Source organism: Ceratotherium simum, chromosome 13 (genome assembly GCF_057802395.1).
Source record: "Ceratotherium simum simum isolate JZ-2026a chromosome 13, ASM5780239v1, whole genome shotgun sequence".
In the NCBI taxonomy this organism is placed as follows: Eukaryota; Metazoa; Chordata; class Mammalia; order Perissodactyla; family Rhinocerotidae; genus Ceratotherium; species Ceratotherium simum.
The window spans coordinates 55,830,378-55,842,441 of NC_141912.1; the positions used below are offsets into that span (position 1 = coordinate 55,830,378).

The 12,064-nt window shown below is 44.8% G+C and overlaps 2 protein-coding genes across 12 annotated transcripts in view; one reads left to right on the forward strand and one right to left on the reverse strand.

Annotated features, from left to right (window-relative positions):
* The window catches only part of DST (dystonin), a 432,349-nt gene extending 425,486 nt beyond the window's left edge, over positions 1-6,863 (reverse strand). For 2 of the 9 annotated variants that reach the window (XM_087438755.1, XM_087438744.1), the window contains exons 1-2: positions 6,490-6,828; positions 5,870-5,904 (exon numbers count right to left, since the gene is read on the reverse strand). In XM_087438755.1, the coding sequence (XP_087294881.1) occupies positions 5,870-5,904; positions 6,490-6,670 (216 nt within the window). In that variant the 5' untranslated portion in view covers positions 6,671-6,828. Of the gene's footprint in view, positions 1-5,869; positions 5,905-6,489 lie in introns of all 9 variants that reach the window. The other 7 variants (XM_087438739.1, XM_087438737.1, XM_087438738.1 and 4 more) reach the window with 7 other exon arrangements.
* Positions 6,864-7,280: 417 nt separating this feature from the next.
* The window catches only part of BEND6 (BEN domain containing 6), a 50,237-nt gene continuing 45,453 nt past the window's right edge, over positions 7,281-12,064 (forward strand). For all 3 annotated transcript variants that reach the window (XR_015554165.1, XM_087438758.1, XM_014782587.2), the window contains exon 1: positions 7,281-7,539. The gene's annotated coding sequence lies outside the window, so the exon portion shown is untranslated. The remainder of the gene's footprint in view (positions 7,540-12,064) is intronic.

Below are 12,064 nucleotides of genomic sequence, written 5' to 3' on the forward strand. Positions count from 1 at the left end.
ATTTCAAATACTTCTAAAAACTGTAATATATTTCATAGCTGATAAAAATGGCCCTGTACATAATGAATTACCTGCAAATTTATTATACTTTGCATTAGGATTTGTAATGACCACCCTGAACGCGTGAGCAGGCTGTCACAAATCCCTGGACATATGGCGTCTGCAGTCAAAATATAACCCAGTGATGCTTGAGCATTGGACCTAAAAAACATGGCACCCTGCAAACACAGCATCAGGGTGACCAGAAAGCCCACAGCCAGTCATCTTCCCAGGCCCTCTGCAGCAGAGGCCACGCCTCCGTATTCTCCAGGAGAGCGAAAAAAGAATGACTGGGCTGTTCTGCTATATTTGCCAGAACAGAAATCAAAAGGCACTTTTTTGCCTCTTGAGAGGGCTCACAGCAGGCGCCCTCCTAAGGCGATCAAATACAATAACATTATGTCAAAGGCCTTTGTCAACCATCAAGTAGTATACAAAAATTATTTCTATTGTAGCTGGCACCGACTTATATTTCCACCTCTATTTCCTTTATGCAATCTCAAGAACCCTTTGTTCTAATCCTGTTGGTGTATCGTGAGCTCTGAAAACAGCCATGTGCCTTCCTGAATTTTTGCCTATTCTCTTGCCGCTCTGCTAGCTTGCGGCTCTTCTCTCTTTCCCTCTCTGTCTAGCCAGGTGTTACACGACCTACATGCTTCAGCAAAAATACCACCTCCTCCTGGAAGGCTTCTCTGATCACCCCAGCTTGAAGCAATCATTTCATCAGAACTAGTCCAACCACTCCTTTTCTATACATAATTTGTTAATTGGTATTTATGCTAATTATATCTTTATCTTTACCTGCCTTAAGCTCCTAGGAGGCAGGAATCATGTTTCACACGATGCCTTTTTAGCATGATGCTTTGCACATAGCAGAAGCCTGGCCTGTTACTTCTGGAAGCGGCTTCGGAGGTCATCTTCATGTTACCAGTGAGAACACCAAGTCTCAGTCTCAGAGACGCTAAGACACTTGACCAAGATCACACAGTGGCAGAGCTGGAACCCCAAACCAGGATTTTGAACACTTATTCCTTTATTGCTTTCATTAAATCAATACTTGTTGCTATTAGCCTGGTTCTATTTTGTAATTCAAATCTCAAAAAGAGTACTTCTTGAGCCTTAACGTTAGACAAAGATTCAAACTTCTCTGGAAAAGCTTTTGTTTCAACTTCCACCCAGACTGCATTTAATTGGCTTGAACACATGGAAAAAAAAGCGGGATTTTTCCTTTGTTTTTTTGCTTTCAGCATTCTGTTTTGTTGCCATGTAGCTAAAGTAAGGGTAAATTACATGGCAGAGGTGACTGGTGTAATAACGCTCTATGACTAGGATGAATTTGTCTTTTTTACAAATGTATTGGCTGTACTTGTACATCTCGGCCTCTGGTGCTCTCATCACATTTGTGATTCATAGTTGGAAACAGCTCAGCAGTTCAGTTACTGTAACAGAAGAAACCAGTAACTATAAAATTTCAGCACTGATATTGAGAGTGACCTAGAAGTAATCGTCACGGGCAGGGGCTATTCCTCAGACCTTTTGTTAGCCCTACTATCTTACATCATACCTCATACCTGAAATGAAAACATAAATGTGTTTATTTGCAAATAATTGGGTGATGCTAAATGAACATTATGTCATGTGTAGAGTTCAACTGAAGACTGATTTAAGTAGTATAAATTAATTGCAACCTAGAATTTAACTCTAGGCAGAAAAATTTATTTATAAAGTAATTATAAAAGATCGCTAAATAATAAACTATCATTTTCTCTAACCCACTAAGTTGGGTAATTCTTAATGAAAGATGACAATTTAATGAGAAACTGTGAAATACTGTTATTTTGTTGACCATTCTTCCATGGTTTGGTACAGGGACACTGGGAACATAATGAGGCCAAGAGGGTTGTGTGGACCATCCTTTCATCCAGGATAATTTGGATAATCACCGGAAAAACCTAAAGGATTTGCCTATTCAGCTTTATAAGAAATGTCCGCTAAAAATTCACTCAACTTAGGTTCTCTCTTTCCTTGAGAATTTGGGGAATATTATTCTCTGAGCTGTGAGTGACACAGTTCACCACCACAAGGCAGACAAAATGCAACCAGGGAGTTCTTGTCTCACTCGTCCTTATCTTGCTATGTGACTCTTCGGGAACTGCTTAACTTGAGTTAACTCTTTTGGTGCCTTTACCTGAAACAGGAAGGGAAGGTATTTACTCAAATCCTGATAGACATAAAACCCACTCTTCCCCCTCCTTACATCAAACAAGGCTTCCCTTATTCCACGGAGCTGATGAATAGGGATCATTTACCACTGTTCACTCTGGGTATTCTCAAGGGGCATTATAATTGTCTTCATTCTACTGAAGTACTCCCAAGACTCTTTCTCGTAATCTAATGGTACCTCAATTACCCATATCACTTTCTGAAATTTCCTTAAAATCAGGATTGTCAGTGCCTGATTTTCACCACAGGAGTCTAGAGTAACAGTTAACCATTGTGTAAAGTCACAGCATAAAACATTATAAATCCTCAGGAAAAGTACACTTCTTAGATACCCAGAATGAACCCATTGTTTCTAGCCTGTGTCCTAAATCAATGTGAAATCTCTTCCCTTCATTAGCTGTTAATGACAAAAACACTGCACAAGTTCTTTATATTCATACACAAAGCACATATTTCTATCTATCTAATTGGGCCTTTTCATCTGTCTGTCAATTGGGGTTATATGATTCAGCCCTTGCTGGATGGATTAATAATTTCTTATTCTCATATGCTATTATTAAAATTTAGAGGACTATTAAGCCAGTAAAGATGAGTTTGCAAGTACGTGAAAATAAAAAGGATTGATGGTGGTTATGGTTCCAGAACATCTTCTAAACATCTATATTATTTATTTCTAGCCTCATGAGGAAGAAACTGAGTTGAAGAACTCCTCAGGTGAGAGCTGCGGCTTTCTTCTTTGCTGCAGAACTTCCCCAAAGCAAATAGGGTCCTCACACCATGGTTTTCCCCCAGGGAGAAGTATTACTCCAACCACCTGGGAAGGAACATCCTGAAATTCCCATCCAATTAGACTCCTGCCTGGGCGTGTGGGTGGCAGAAGCAATATCCTCTGCCAAGTAAAGCAGGGAAGTGCTAACTGAACTTCTTCATGTGTTCCAGAGCTTTCCCAAAGCTTTCACATTTCAAAATGAGTCAGCAAATCCTAAACCCATTTTCCTCATTTGACCACTACAGAAATGCTGGAAGTGAATTAAATACTTACTGAGATTGGAATGAGAAGCAGAAGACACTACCTTCTTAGTTCAATATGATTATGACTTGTCAGAAAATCAAATTTTTTTTTGATAATTAATTGTTTTGTAGCAGCTACTGCTAAAAAGCAACAACAAGACTATCCACTATGCTACTCAAATTCTAATTTTTTAATACACTAGAATCCAAAAAATTCAGAGGTCTTTCTCAAGGAGAAAATCCTGCAGGAAAGGGCATTTTGATAGAAAGGGAGAATAAAAAATAATTCCCTGCATTTTAAGGTAAGATGTCTTATTTGTGGTAAACATAAAACAGTGATGAAATACGACATTCTCATGAAACACAGTCTCAGGATTTTCACTCATAAAACAACATTCTTCGAGCAGTTTATCAAAGGAACTTGGTACAAAAAGGAATAAAGGTAGCCCAACCACAAATTCAGCTAATACTGCATTTAATTTTCCGAGGAAAAAAAAAGATTCCAACCAAATCTATTTTGTTATAATTAGTGACTTACATTTTTAACACAAACTCCAGGGCAATTTTTAAAAGCCTAGAAATATAAAATAAGAGGTGAGATTCAGCAAATGTTGAATTTAGAGCAATATCCTGAGAATGTGGTTTTTTTTTTCTGCCCAACTCTAAGTGCTAGTTGCCCAGTTACAAGAACTGGCACCCACTGAGGGATTTTTCACTCATTCAATAAACATTTATGATGAACCCTTTATATACCAGGCAGTGGGATACAGCCCTAAATAAGAGAGACGTGGTCTCACCCTCAAGGAGCTCATAGGCTGGCAGATCAGGCAAATATGAAGTACAGGCAGGATGTCACACTGTGCCAGGAATCTTGTGAACTGAGTTAAGGCATCAGACAACTGCTCCCAGCTTTCCCAACCAAATGCAAGCTCAGGGCAGATGCTTAACTGAGAGAGAACTAAACAAGACATAGTCCTATCTCGTTTTTTCTGTTTGTGCTTTAGCTGAAATGCCTGAGGGCTAATGTAATAATCTATCACAAGATTATTATTCTGGTTCTCATTTATGTGTATGGAACTGGTCATTTCTTTTTTTCAAATCAGAATCCTAAGTTTTGATGTTTGCACCCTGACCATTATTTATTTTTTGTCACATCTAAATGAGTTATTCTATTAAATTAATTAAATATTCAAAAAGTGTTGCTTCGTAATAGACACAGTTTATGCTGTTTCCCATACACTTGAATTAATTAATTTAATGAAGACTTTAAATTTGGCAAACATATCTTTTATTTTTACACATTTTTAAATTCAATTTTACAAAATGTAATGATAGCGACCCAGTACTGAATACCTACTGCGAACTAAGTGGGGTTTTTTACATAATTACTTGTAAACCCGCCCTCCCACTACAACCCTGCAAGGTAGTATTGGTCCTATCTCATAGACAGGGAAACTGAGGTGCTGAGAAGTTAGGCGAGTTTCCCAGCACCGCACAGCCAGTTAGCACAAACCAAGGAATGGAACCTCTGATTATCTGACTGGTTAATTTATTCTCTTAAGCATCCTAAATTGAGCACAGAGTCCTCACCCTCCAGGGTGCATGCAATAGAATTACTCATTGTGCAACATTATAATGATGTTATAATAATGCAGTTAAAGCTTTCAAGCAACCAGAGCCCAATAAAACGTCTACGGTGCAATAAAACATCCGATTAACCAGTGAAATGAAATGTGAAATAACTTCTCAGGTAAATGGCAAGTAAACGGAGGGTGTCTAACTATGAAGTCTTTGCTAAGATGAGTAAACCGCATCAAGCATTGGTACCAGTAACCTCCAAGCCCAGCTGTATGCAACTCTCCAAAAAGAGGGAAAATTATCTCAAACTAAGTGGGGGTGGGCCTGGAAACTCATAAAGGAATGCTGGGGTCAGGGAGAGCTGTGTTTTGTGTGCTGTTCTATCTTCAGTGGAGCTGGACCTACAGCAGTCCCACCTCATCACTGCCCCCAGGTCACCCGCTCAGAGGGATGGTCCAATTCTAAGAGGAGAGACTAACACATATGATCAGATAAAGCCGCATCACTACCACAATCACTTTGCAAAAATCATCAGATGGCCTCAATAAAACATGGAGAGCTTTATGAGTGAACAGGAAGGTAACCTTGAAAGTCTAAAATGAAATGCATACGGATCCAATTTCTCTGCACTGACTTCCTAAAAGCTCTCCTCTTTGTTGCATATCCAAGTGAACAACCACAGCCAGCTGACAGCACCCAGAAAGCTCCCACCGGCAAGCTGCAGACTGTAAACGAAACTGAGATCCACCCGGTGACTAAGTTTCCTAAGGTGTCTAGCGCTCTTAGGGGCTGTCACTCCCCTTCTAGTGCAGCGGCGACACAATACAAGAAATTTGCTAAAACCGTTCGCTGGGCACTAATGTTGGGGAATCGCTTAAAAAGAAACGTCACTTTCGGCTTGGGGGCAGCATGCTCGCCATTCAATGCCCTACTGGTTCCTTAACGCGCCTATGATTAATATTGGTACTCAGGAAAGAGAACTTCTTCTGACCTTGAGCGTGCGCGCTAAATAAATTACCTCAGAACGAACGTGGTGAGATCTCATAACAGCATCTGGGGAGAAAAGAGAAAAACGAGACTTCATTTAACTCCTTGTTCTTCACCTGCCGAGTCACTAGTGACTCACCTGGGGGACAAGGGTCGGGAAGGCACATTCCAGACGCCTTGAATTCAGTGGGGACACCCTGTAGGGCAGGGAAGTTACTAGGCCATCAGTCTCTAGGTGATTTCTCCGCGAGAAGTTTCGGGGAAAGTTCTGGCGTAGTTGGGGAGCCCCGAACTCTCCACGCCTTACTTTCCTCCCCTAAGCTCCAGCGATGGAGGGGTGACGGAAGGCTGCCGCAGCCCGGGACTCTGCTCAATTACCCTTCGGGCTTTAGGAAACTGACACTAAGAATTTGTACCCCTTCCTCCCCTCCCTGCTCTCTGCATCGCCGTGGTTATCCCGACCCGGGAGACTGGAGGAAGAGGGTGAGGGCAAAAAGGCCAAGGGACGTTAAATACACAAACGCATCAGCTTGGGGAGCGGGCAACGAGGGCGCAGGGGCGGCAGCGCAGACGGGAGCGAGCCGCGCTTCACTCTCCAAATCCGCTTAACCTCCATCCGAGCCCGAGGAAGCCCGTCGCGGCGTGTCTTACCTCGGCTCCTTGAACGACCCGAAAAGACCGATTTCATCGGATGCCTCCCTTTCTGGAGATTGCGGTGCCAGCAGCAGAAGAAGACGATGGTGGCGATGGTGCCCAGCAGAAGCAACAAGAGGAAGAGGGCACATTGGATGCTGTAGGGTCTCAGCAGGACGAGGAACGCCGCGGCGATCATGGTGCGGGCGAGGCGGGGGCGGCTCGGCGGCGGGGCTGGAGGGCGGCGGCACAGGCACCCGCGCGGGGCGCACGCCGGAGCGGCGGGCACGGGCGAGCGCGGCTCAGCGCGTCATGCCCGGCGCTCGCGGCCCTGCGCCCAGCCCAATGGCTGCGCACCCCGCGCCACCCGCGCTAAAAGAGTGATCCGGGCTGCGGGGAGCGCTGGCCATGACTCAGCAGACGGCGACGAGGCAGGGACTTGGCGGCGGGGAGCCACCCCCTCCCTCCCCACGGCCCCCGCCCCCGTCTGTGCGCAGCCCCTGGGCGCAGCCCCGCCGGGGACGCGGCGGGCGGGGTGGAGCAGCGCTGCCGCGGAGGCCACCTGGGCCCCGCGCATCGTCCCGCGGCCGCCGCCGGCCTCAGCATCCCGGAGTCGGGCGCACGTGGGGCGGGGCGGGGCCGCGGCGCCCGGGCGGCGGCGGCGGGGGCGGCCGCGGGGGGCGGAATGGGGCGCCGCGGCGGGGGCTCGGTGGATGACATCACGGCCGGGCTGCGGCGGCGCGGGCGCGCGGACATGGCTGCGGCGGCTCCGGCGGCGGCCACGGGCTGCGCTCGGGCCTGAGCGCCCAGCGCCCACCCGCGGGGCCGCCCGCCCGTCCGCGCCGTCCGCGGGTGCGCGGGCCGGGCGCCTCTCCGCGCCCCGACACCTGGGGCTTCCACCTTTCCAGCCTCCCTTGGCCGAATTGCGGGGCAGCCCGGCGTCAGGGGGCGCCCAGGAGCCGGGGGGAAAACCGTAAGGCGCTGGCGGGAGCCTCCAGGCGGTGTATCCCCAACCTCCCACCTCCCCGCGCCCCGCCCCGAGGTCGGGGCTTTGGAAGATGCAGCCGGGTGAGCTATTGCTTGCGGGGGGGTTCCTCGCACGCTGAACCGTGAACACCGGGAAGGGCCTTCCCTGGGAATGGGGGTCCTCCAGGCTGGGAGGCCCACCCGTCTCCAAGCCCCTGTAAACTGGGAGCGCTCCCCAATAGGACGCTCGGCTCTGCAGACGTGAACTGGTCCACCCGCAAACTTGGTGCTGTTTCGCAGCCGAGACATGGGCACTTTCGACCTCTTGTATCGCTGCGTTTACCGTGAAACCTTGACTCGTTCAGATTTAGGGAACTGGCAGATGAAGGAATTTGGGGGTTGGCTTGTAAATATTTTGAGAAGAAATTTTTTAGGGAGTACGAGGAAAGAATGCTTTGTCACACTTCGAATGCACACACTCCCTCTTGTCTCCCTCGCATTTCTTCATAACCAGCAAAAAGTATAGTAGAGTTGATGGCCGGGAGGCGTTACAGTGGTCGCTGGTGCAACGCCAGAGCGGAAGGTATGGCGGGAGCGCTGCAGTGCGCCTTTCTGCGGACGGCCAGGGCCGCCTGGCCGGGAAGCCGCGCGCCTGCTGCAGTCTGCCGCATCTTGCGGCCTTGGCCGGCCGGCCGGTACCCTACAGCGTTAGGCTGCTCCCGGGGCAATGCTGGCTTTCCCTGTGTGGGGCTGTTTTGTTTGTTTTGTTTTATTTACTCGCATAAGGAAACTGCGATTATGGTGACAAGGTAACACATTACTGCGTTTTGGAGTTTCTGATAACTACTAAGGTGGACTCTTACTTTGGAGTATTTAAGAAACTGAAGCACTTGTGTCATAAAGTAATTTGTCATATTTTGAGAAGCAGAGAATCGATGACAATACTTAAGTTTTGTTATTTGCTTGCAGGATCTCAAGATGAGTGTTGCTTTCTAACTATACAAAATCAACTGTACAGCTCGGCATCAAAGCTTAACCATTGATGTTCTTCAGGCCTTTAACATATTACTGTGTGTCAGTGTTAAAGGAGACTCAGAAAGGCATTGCCTAATGCACCTTAAACGCCAGATTCAGAAACAATGGATGAAGTTTTCTTCTGTACAACTTGTTTCCTGAAACAAAAGAAACATTCAAGTCGTTGACATGTTGCATCTTAGTTGGTTGTTTTGGGTTGAAGATGCAGGGACCTTGCTTGCAGACGCCACTTATAAAGTGGGAATGTTGAATGTCAGAAGGTAGGCTGCGCTACAAGTCAGGATAGGCTTCATAGGTCCCTGGCACTGAGGGCAGACAGGTAGCACTGCATCTTGTGCACAGTGCTCAGAGGTTTCCTGGTACCGCAGCCCACTGCAGTGAGAGACTGTATTCCTGTCGCTTGTGCAGGGGTTATTAAAGAGAATCCTTAGAGCCTGCAGTGTGTGGCACATCAGGAAAGGAAGAATTCTTTACCGCATCGACTCACAGTGGCCCGGTGGAATAATTTAAAACAACAAAACTGAATTAACCTTTTGCAGACATTGGGAGAAATGACTAATATAATTTAGGAAGATCATCTTTACTTTCTAATTCTCAATGACTAAAATTTATGAGGGAGCTGAAATGGCCTAAATATCCTTGAAACATGTCTAAGACCACAAACACAGCATAGTAACCAATTTGCCCCAAACTCTGCATTTTTAACAACAAAAAGCAACTAAGTAGCAATTATGGTTTTCTGAGCTATTACTTTAGCACAATTGTTATCACCCAAAGTCTTGCTGCAGCCATTTATAAGTTTCAAGTGCACACAAGAACATTGTTTATCTCTCTTGGCAGGCAAATGCTTAACTGCCATGCAGTAGAATTATAGATATTTCTTTTTAGATGCATTCATGCCTGTTCTTTGCATCAGTTATCTCAAGGATACTAATAATAAGCAAAACAAATCATTGAAAGAATTTCATATTTAGGTTCCATTGTTATTTTCTGATTTTTGTTGCTAATTTATCATTTCCTTCTCCAAATAATGGCATGTTATTAATTGCTTCTTTCTGTGTGTTTCTATGATGCCTACTGCATTGCAGAATTCAATAAATATTAAATCAGCCAATCAATTCTTTTTGGAAGTTAATTTAGTAGAATTCATACCTTTTCTTTCTGCTAGGTTTTCATTAAAAATGAATAATTGACATTGTATCAAAGTCACAAAAAAATTTAAAGTTTGGGTTTAGAAATGGAGGAGGAAGGCCCATGGCCAAATCTTTCATACTAAGAAATGAAAAATCAAAATGGAAAAGTATATATAATTTTGACTTTTTATGATGGCGAGTTAGCACTGTCACCCAAGAGAAGACAAATGAGTTGGGAAAAATAGTTGAGAGTTTTGTATCAGGTGTCTAGAAGATCCGTCATGCAGCCCTTCTTCCCTTTAGATTCTTAACCAAATTGAGAACACACACAAGGAACCAAAGGAAATTAAAATATTAACTTTATTCAGGGTAAAGTCAGATTGAAGAACATGGCTTAGACCCAAGGCCAAAATGGGGCATCTTATTCCTTTTTCTTTGACTCAGCGTGCCCACTCAGTCACAGATAAAGAACCGTAGGCCTTCCCAGCACTAGGTCAGGAAGGAACCGTACTTGTACTGCTTCTTACCTGGAGACCAGAGGATAAAAGAGCCTGACACTCTCCAATCCACAGGGCATGCAGCATGAGTGAGCAAGAGGCAGGACCGCGTGTGAGAAGGGACCTTTTATACATCAGCCCTGCCCATTAGAAGCTGGCAGTCCCCCCCCAGTTTCCCTCATCACTAAGTCGTTCCACCTCCCAATGATAAGAGTGAGTAAGGGGCTTTAATGAAATGGCAGAAACATCTTCTGCAGTACCTCCCTAGAGGTAGGTAGGAAGTTGTGACACAAATTCCTAATTTATGGATCAGGCTGAAATGTCAGGAAGAAGAGACGGCTCTACCCTAAGCTGTGTAGCAACCAACTGAGGGAGAGGGAGGAATGGAAGATGACTCAAGTTTTGAGCTAGGGGAGAGGAACAGTTTTGAAGGAGAAGATGACAAACTGAGTGTTACTCGCATTGAGGTGGAGGTGTCAGAAAGACATCCATGTGAAATTATCCAGAAAACTCGTGAAATGTGGGTGGAGAGGTCAGAGCCAGAGGTGGACTGGAAGTCATCGTCATAAATTATAGTTGAAGTCATGGAAACGGATGAAATGACTAAAGAAGAGAAACTAGAGAGAGAACTGGAATCAGAACTCTGGAGATGGCTTCCATCTGTGGTTTAGAGAAGGAGAGCAGAAGGCAAGACTGTGGAAGCCAAGTGGGAGGTGTTCCAGCTGAGTGGCTTGCTAGAACAGTTGCACAAATGGGAGGTTAAAGAGGACAAAGATGGAGGACTGGTGACTAGGAGACCTCTGAAAACCTTCCAGAGGACTGATTCATTGTAGTGGGACGTTAATGGGTCGAAGAGGGAGTGGGAGGTAAAGAAGAGGAGAGAGCCCTTGTCTACAATCTTCGGAGAAATTTAACTCTAAAAGGGATGAGTAGAAATGCAGTTAAAGCCCAAGTAAAGGCCAATAAAGGTCCTTTTGTCAGGATGGGGTACTTGAACAAGTTTGTAGGGAACTTTGGAGATGAAGCCAGCAGTGGGAGAGAAATTAAGAGTCGAAGAGGAGAGAAGACAGCATTCTTCTGGGCATTTGTGGTTTGGCTATTTGTTTTAACATTCCTTGAGTCCTCCAGACTGGTTCTTTCTGCTCTCAGGCTGCTTTTGATTCTGCAGAGTTAAAACTGACCCTGACTAATCCTGATGGCTCCCTGCCCGTGGTCTCCTCCCCACCAGCCTTGGCTACTCAGGCTCAGACTCAAAGAATGATTTTTTAGGGAAAGATAAGGAATGCCTTGGAAATTAGCCCAGGTTGTCTGTAAGTTTTTATTACAACCCTATATGGAAGTGAGTAAGTTACCCAACTGGTAATCACACAAGGACATTACATTGAAATATTACATTGAAGTATTTTACCTAAACTTTTTGTTTAGATAAAAATGGCTCTAGCAATAAATTATTAGAAATAAATTATACTGATTTAGGGACTGGTACTTGTTCCTAGGTGAAGTTTTTTACTTTCAGAATTAAATGGCATGAGAGGAATCTGAGGAAATGTGCTGTGTGGGCTGTTTATTCCCAAATGGTTTTCATGACAATCTGAGACCAGGACCTGTGTCAACAATATGCATGTTCTTGTATTGGAAGGGAAAGGAGCTACATCATCTGGAAGAACTTACATCATCTAATGTAGTCTAGGAAGCGATTTCCAGCCACCAGAATTAGGGGAACCATCATGTGGATGGATCACTATTGTCTTTTTAAATTTTGAATTTTTGAAGGAAAAAAAATTGTTATTTGTAGTAATATCAAATATTTTCAGCAAATATTCCCTGGGAAAGACTTTATATTCATTTTACCATAGTAAAAACTTTAAAGATAACTTTAAAGGCATCCTTGTAAGAGGAAATGTTTCACATGGAATCATTCCAAATTGTTCTTTTAACATTTTAGAATTTTAGAGCCTAATT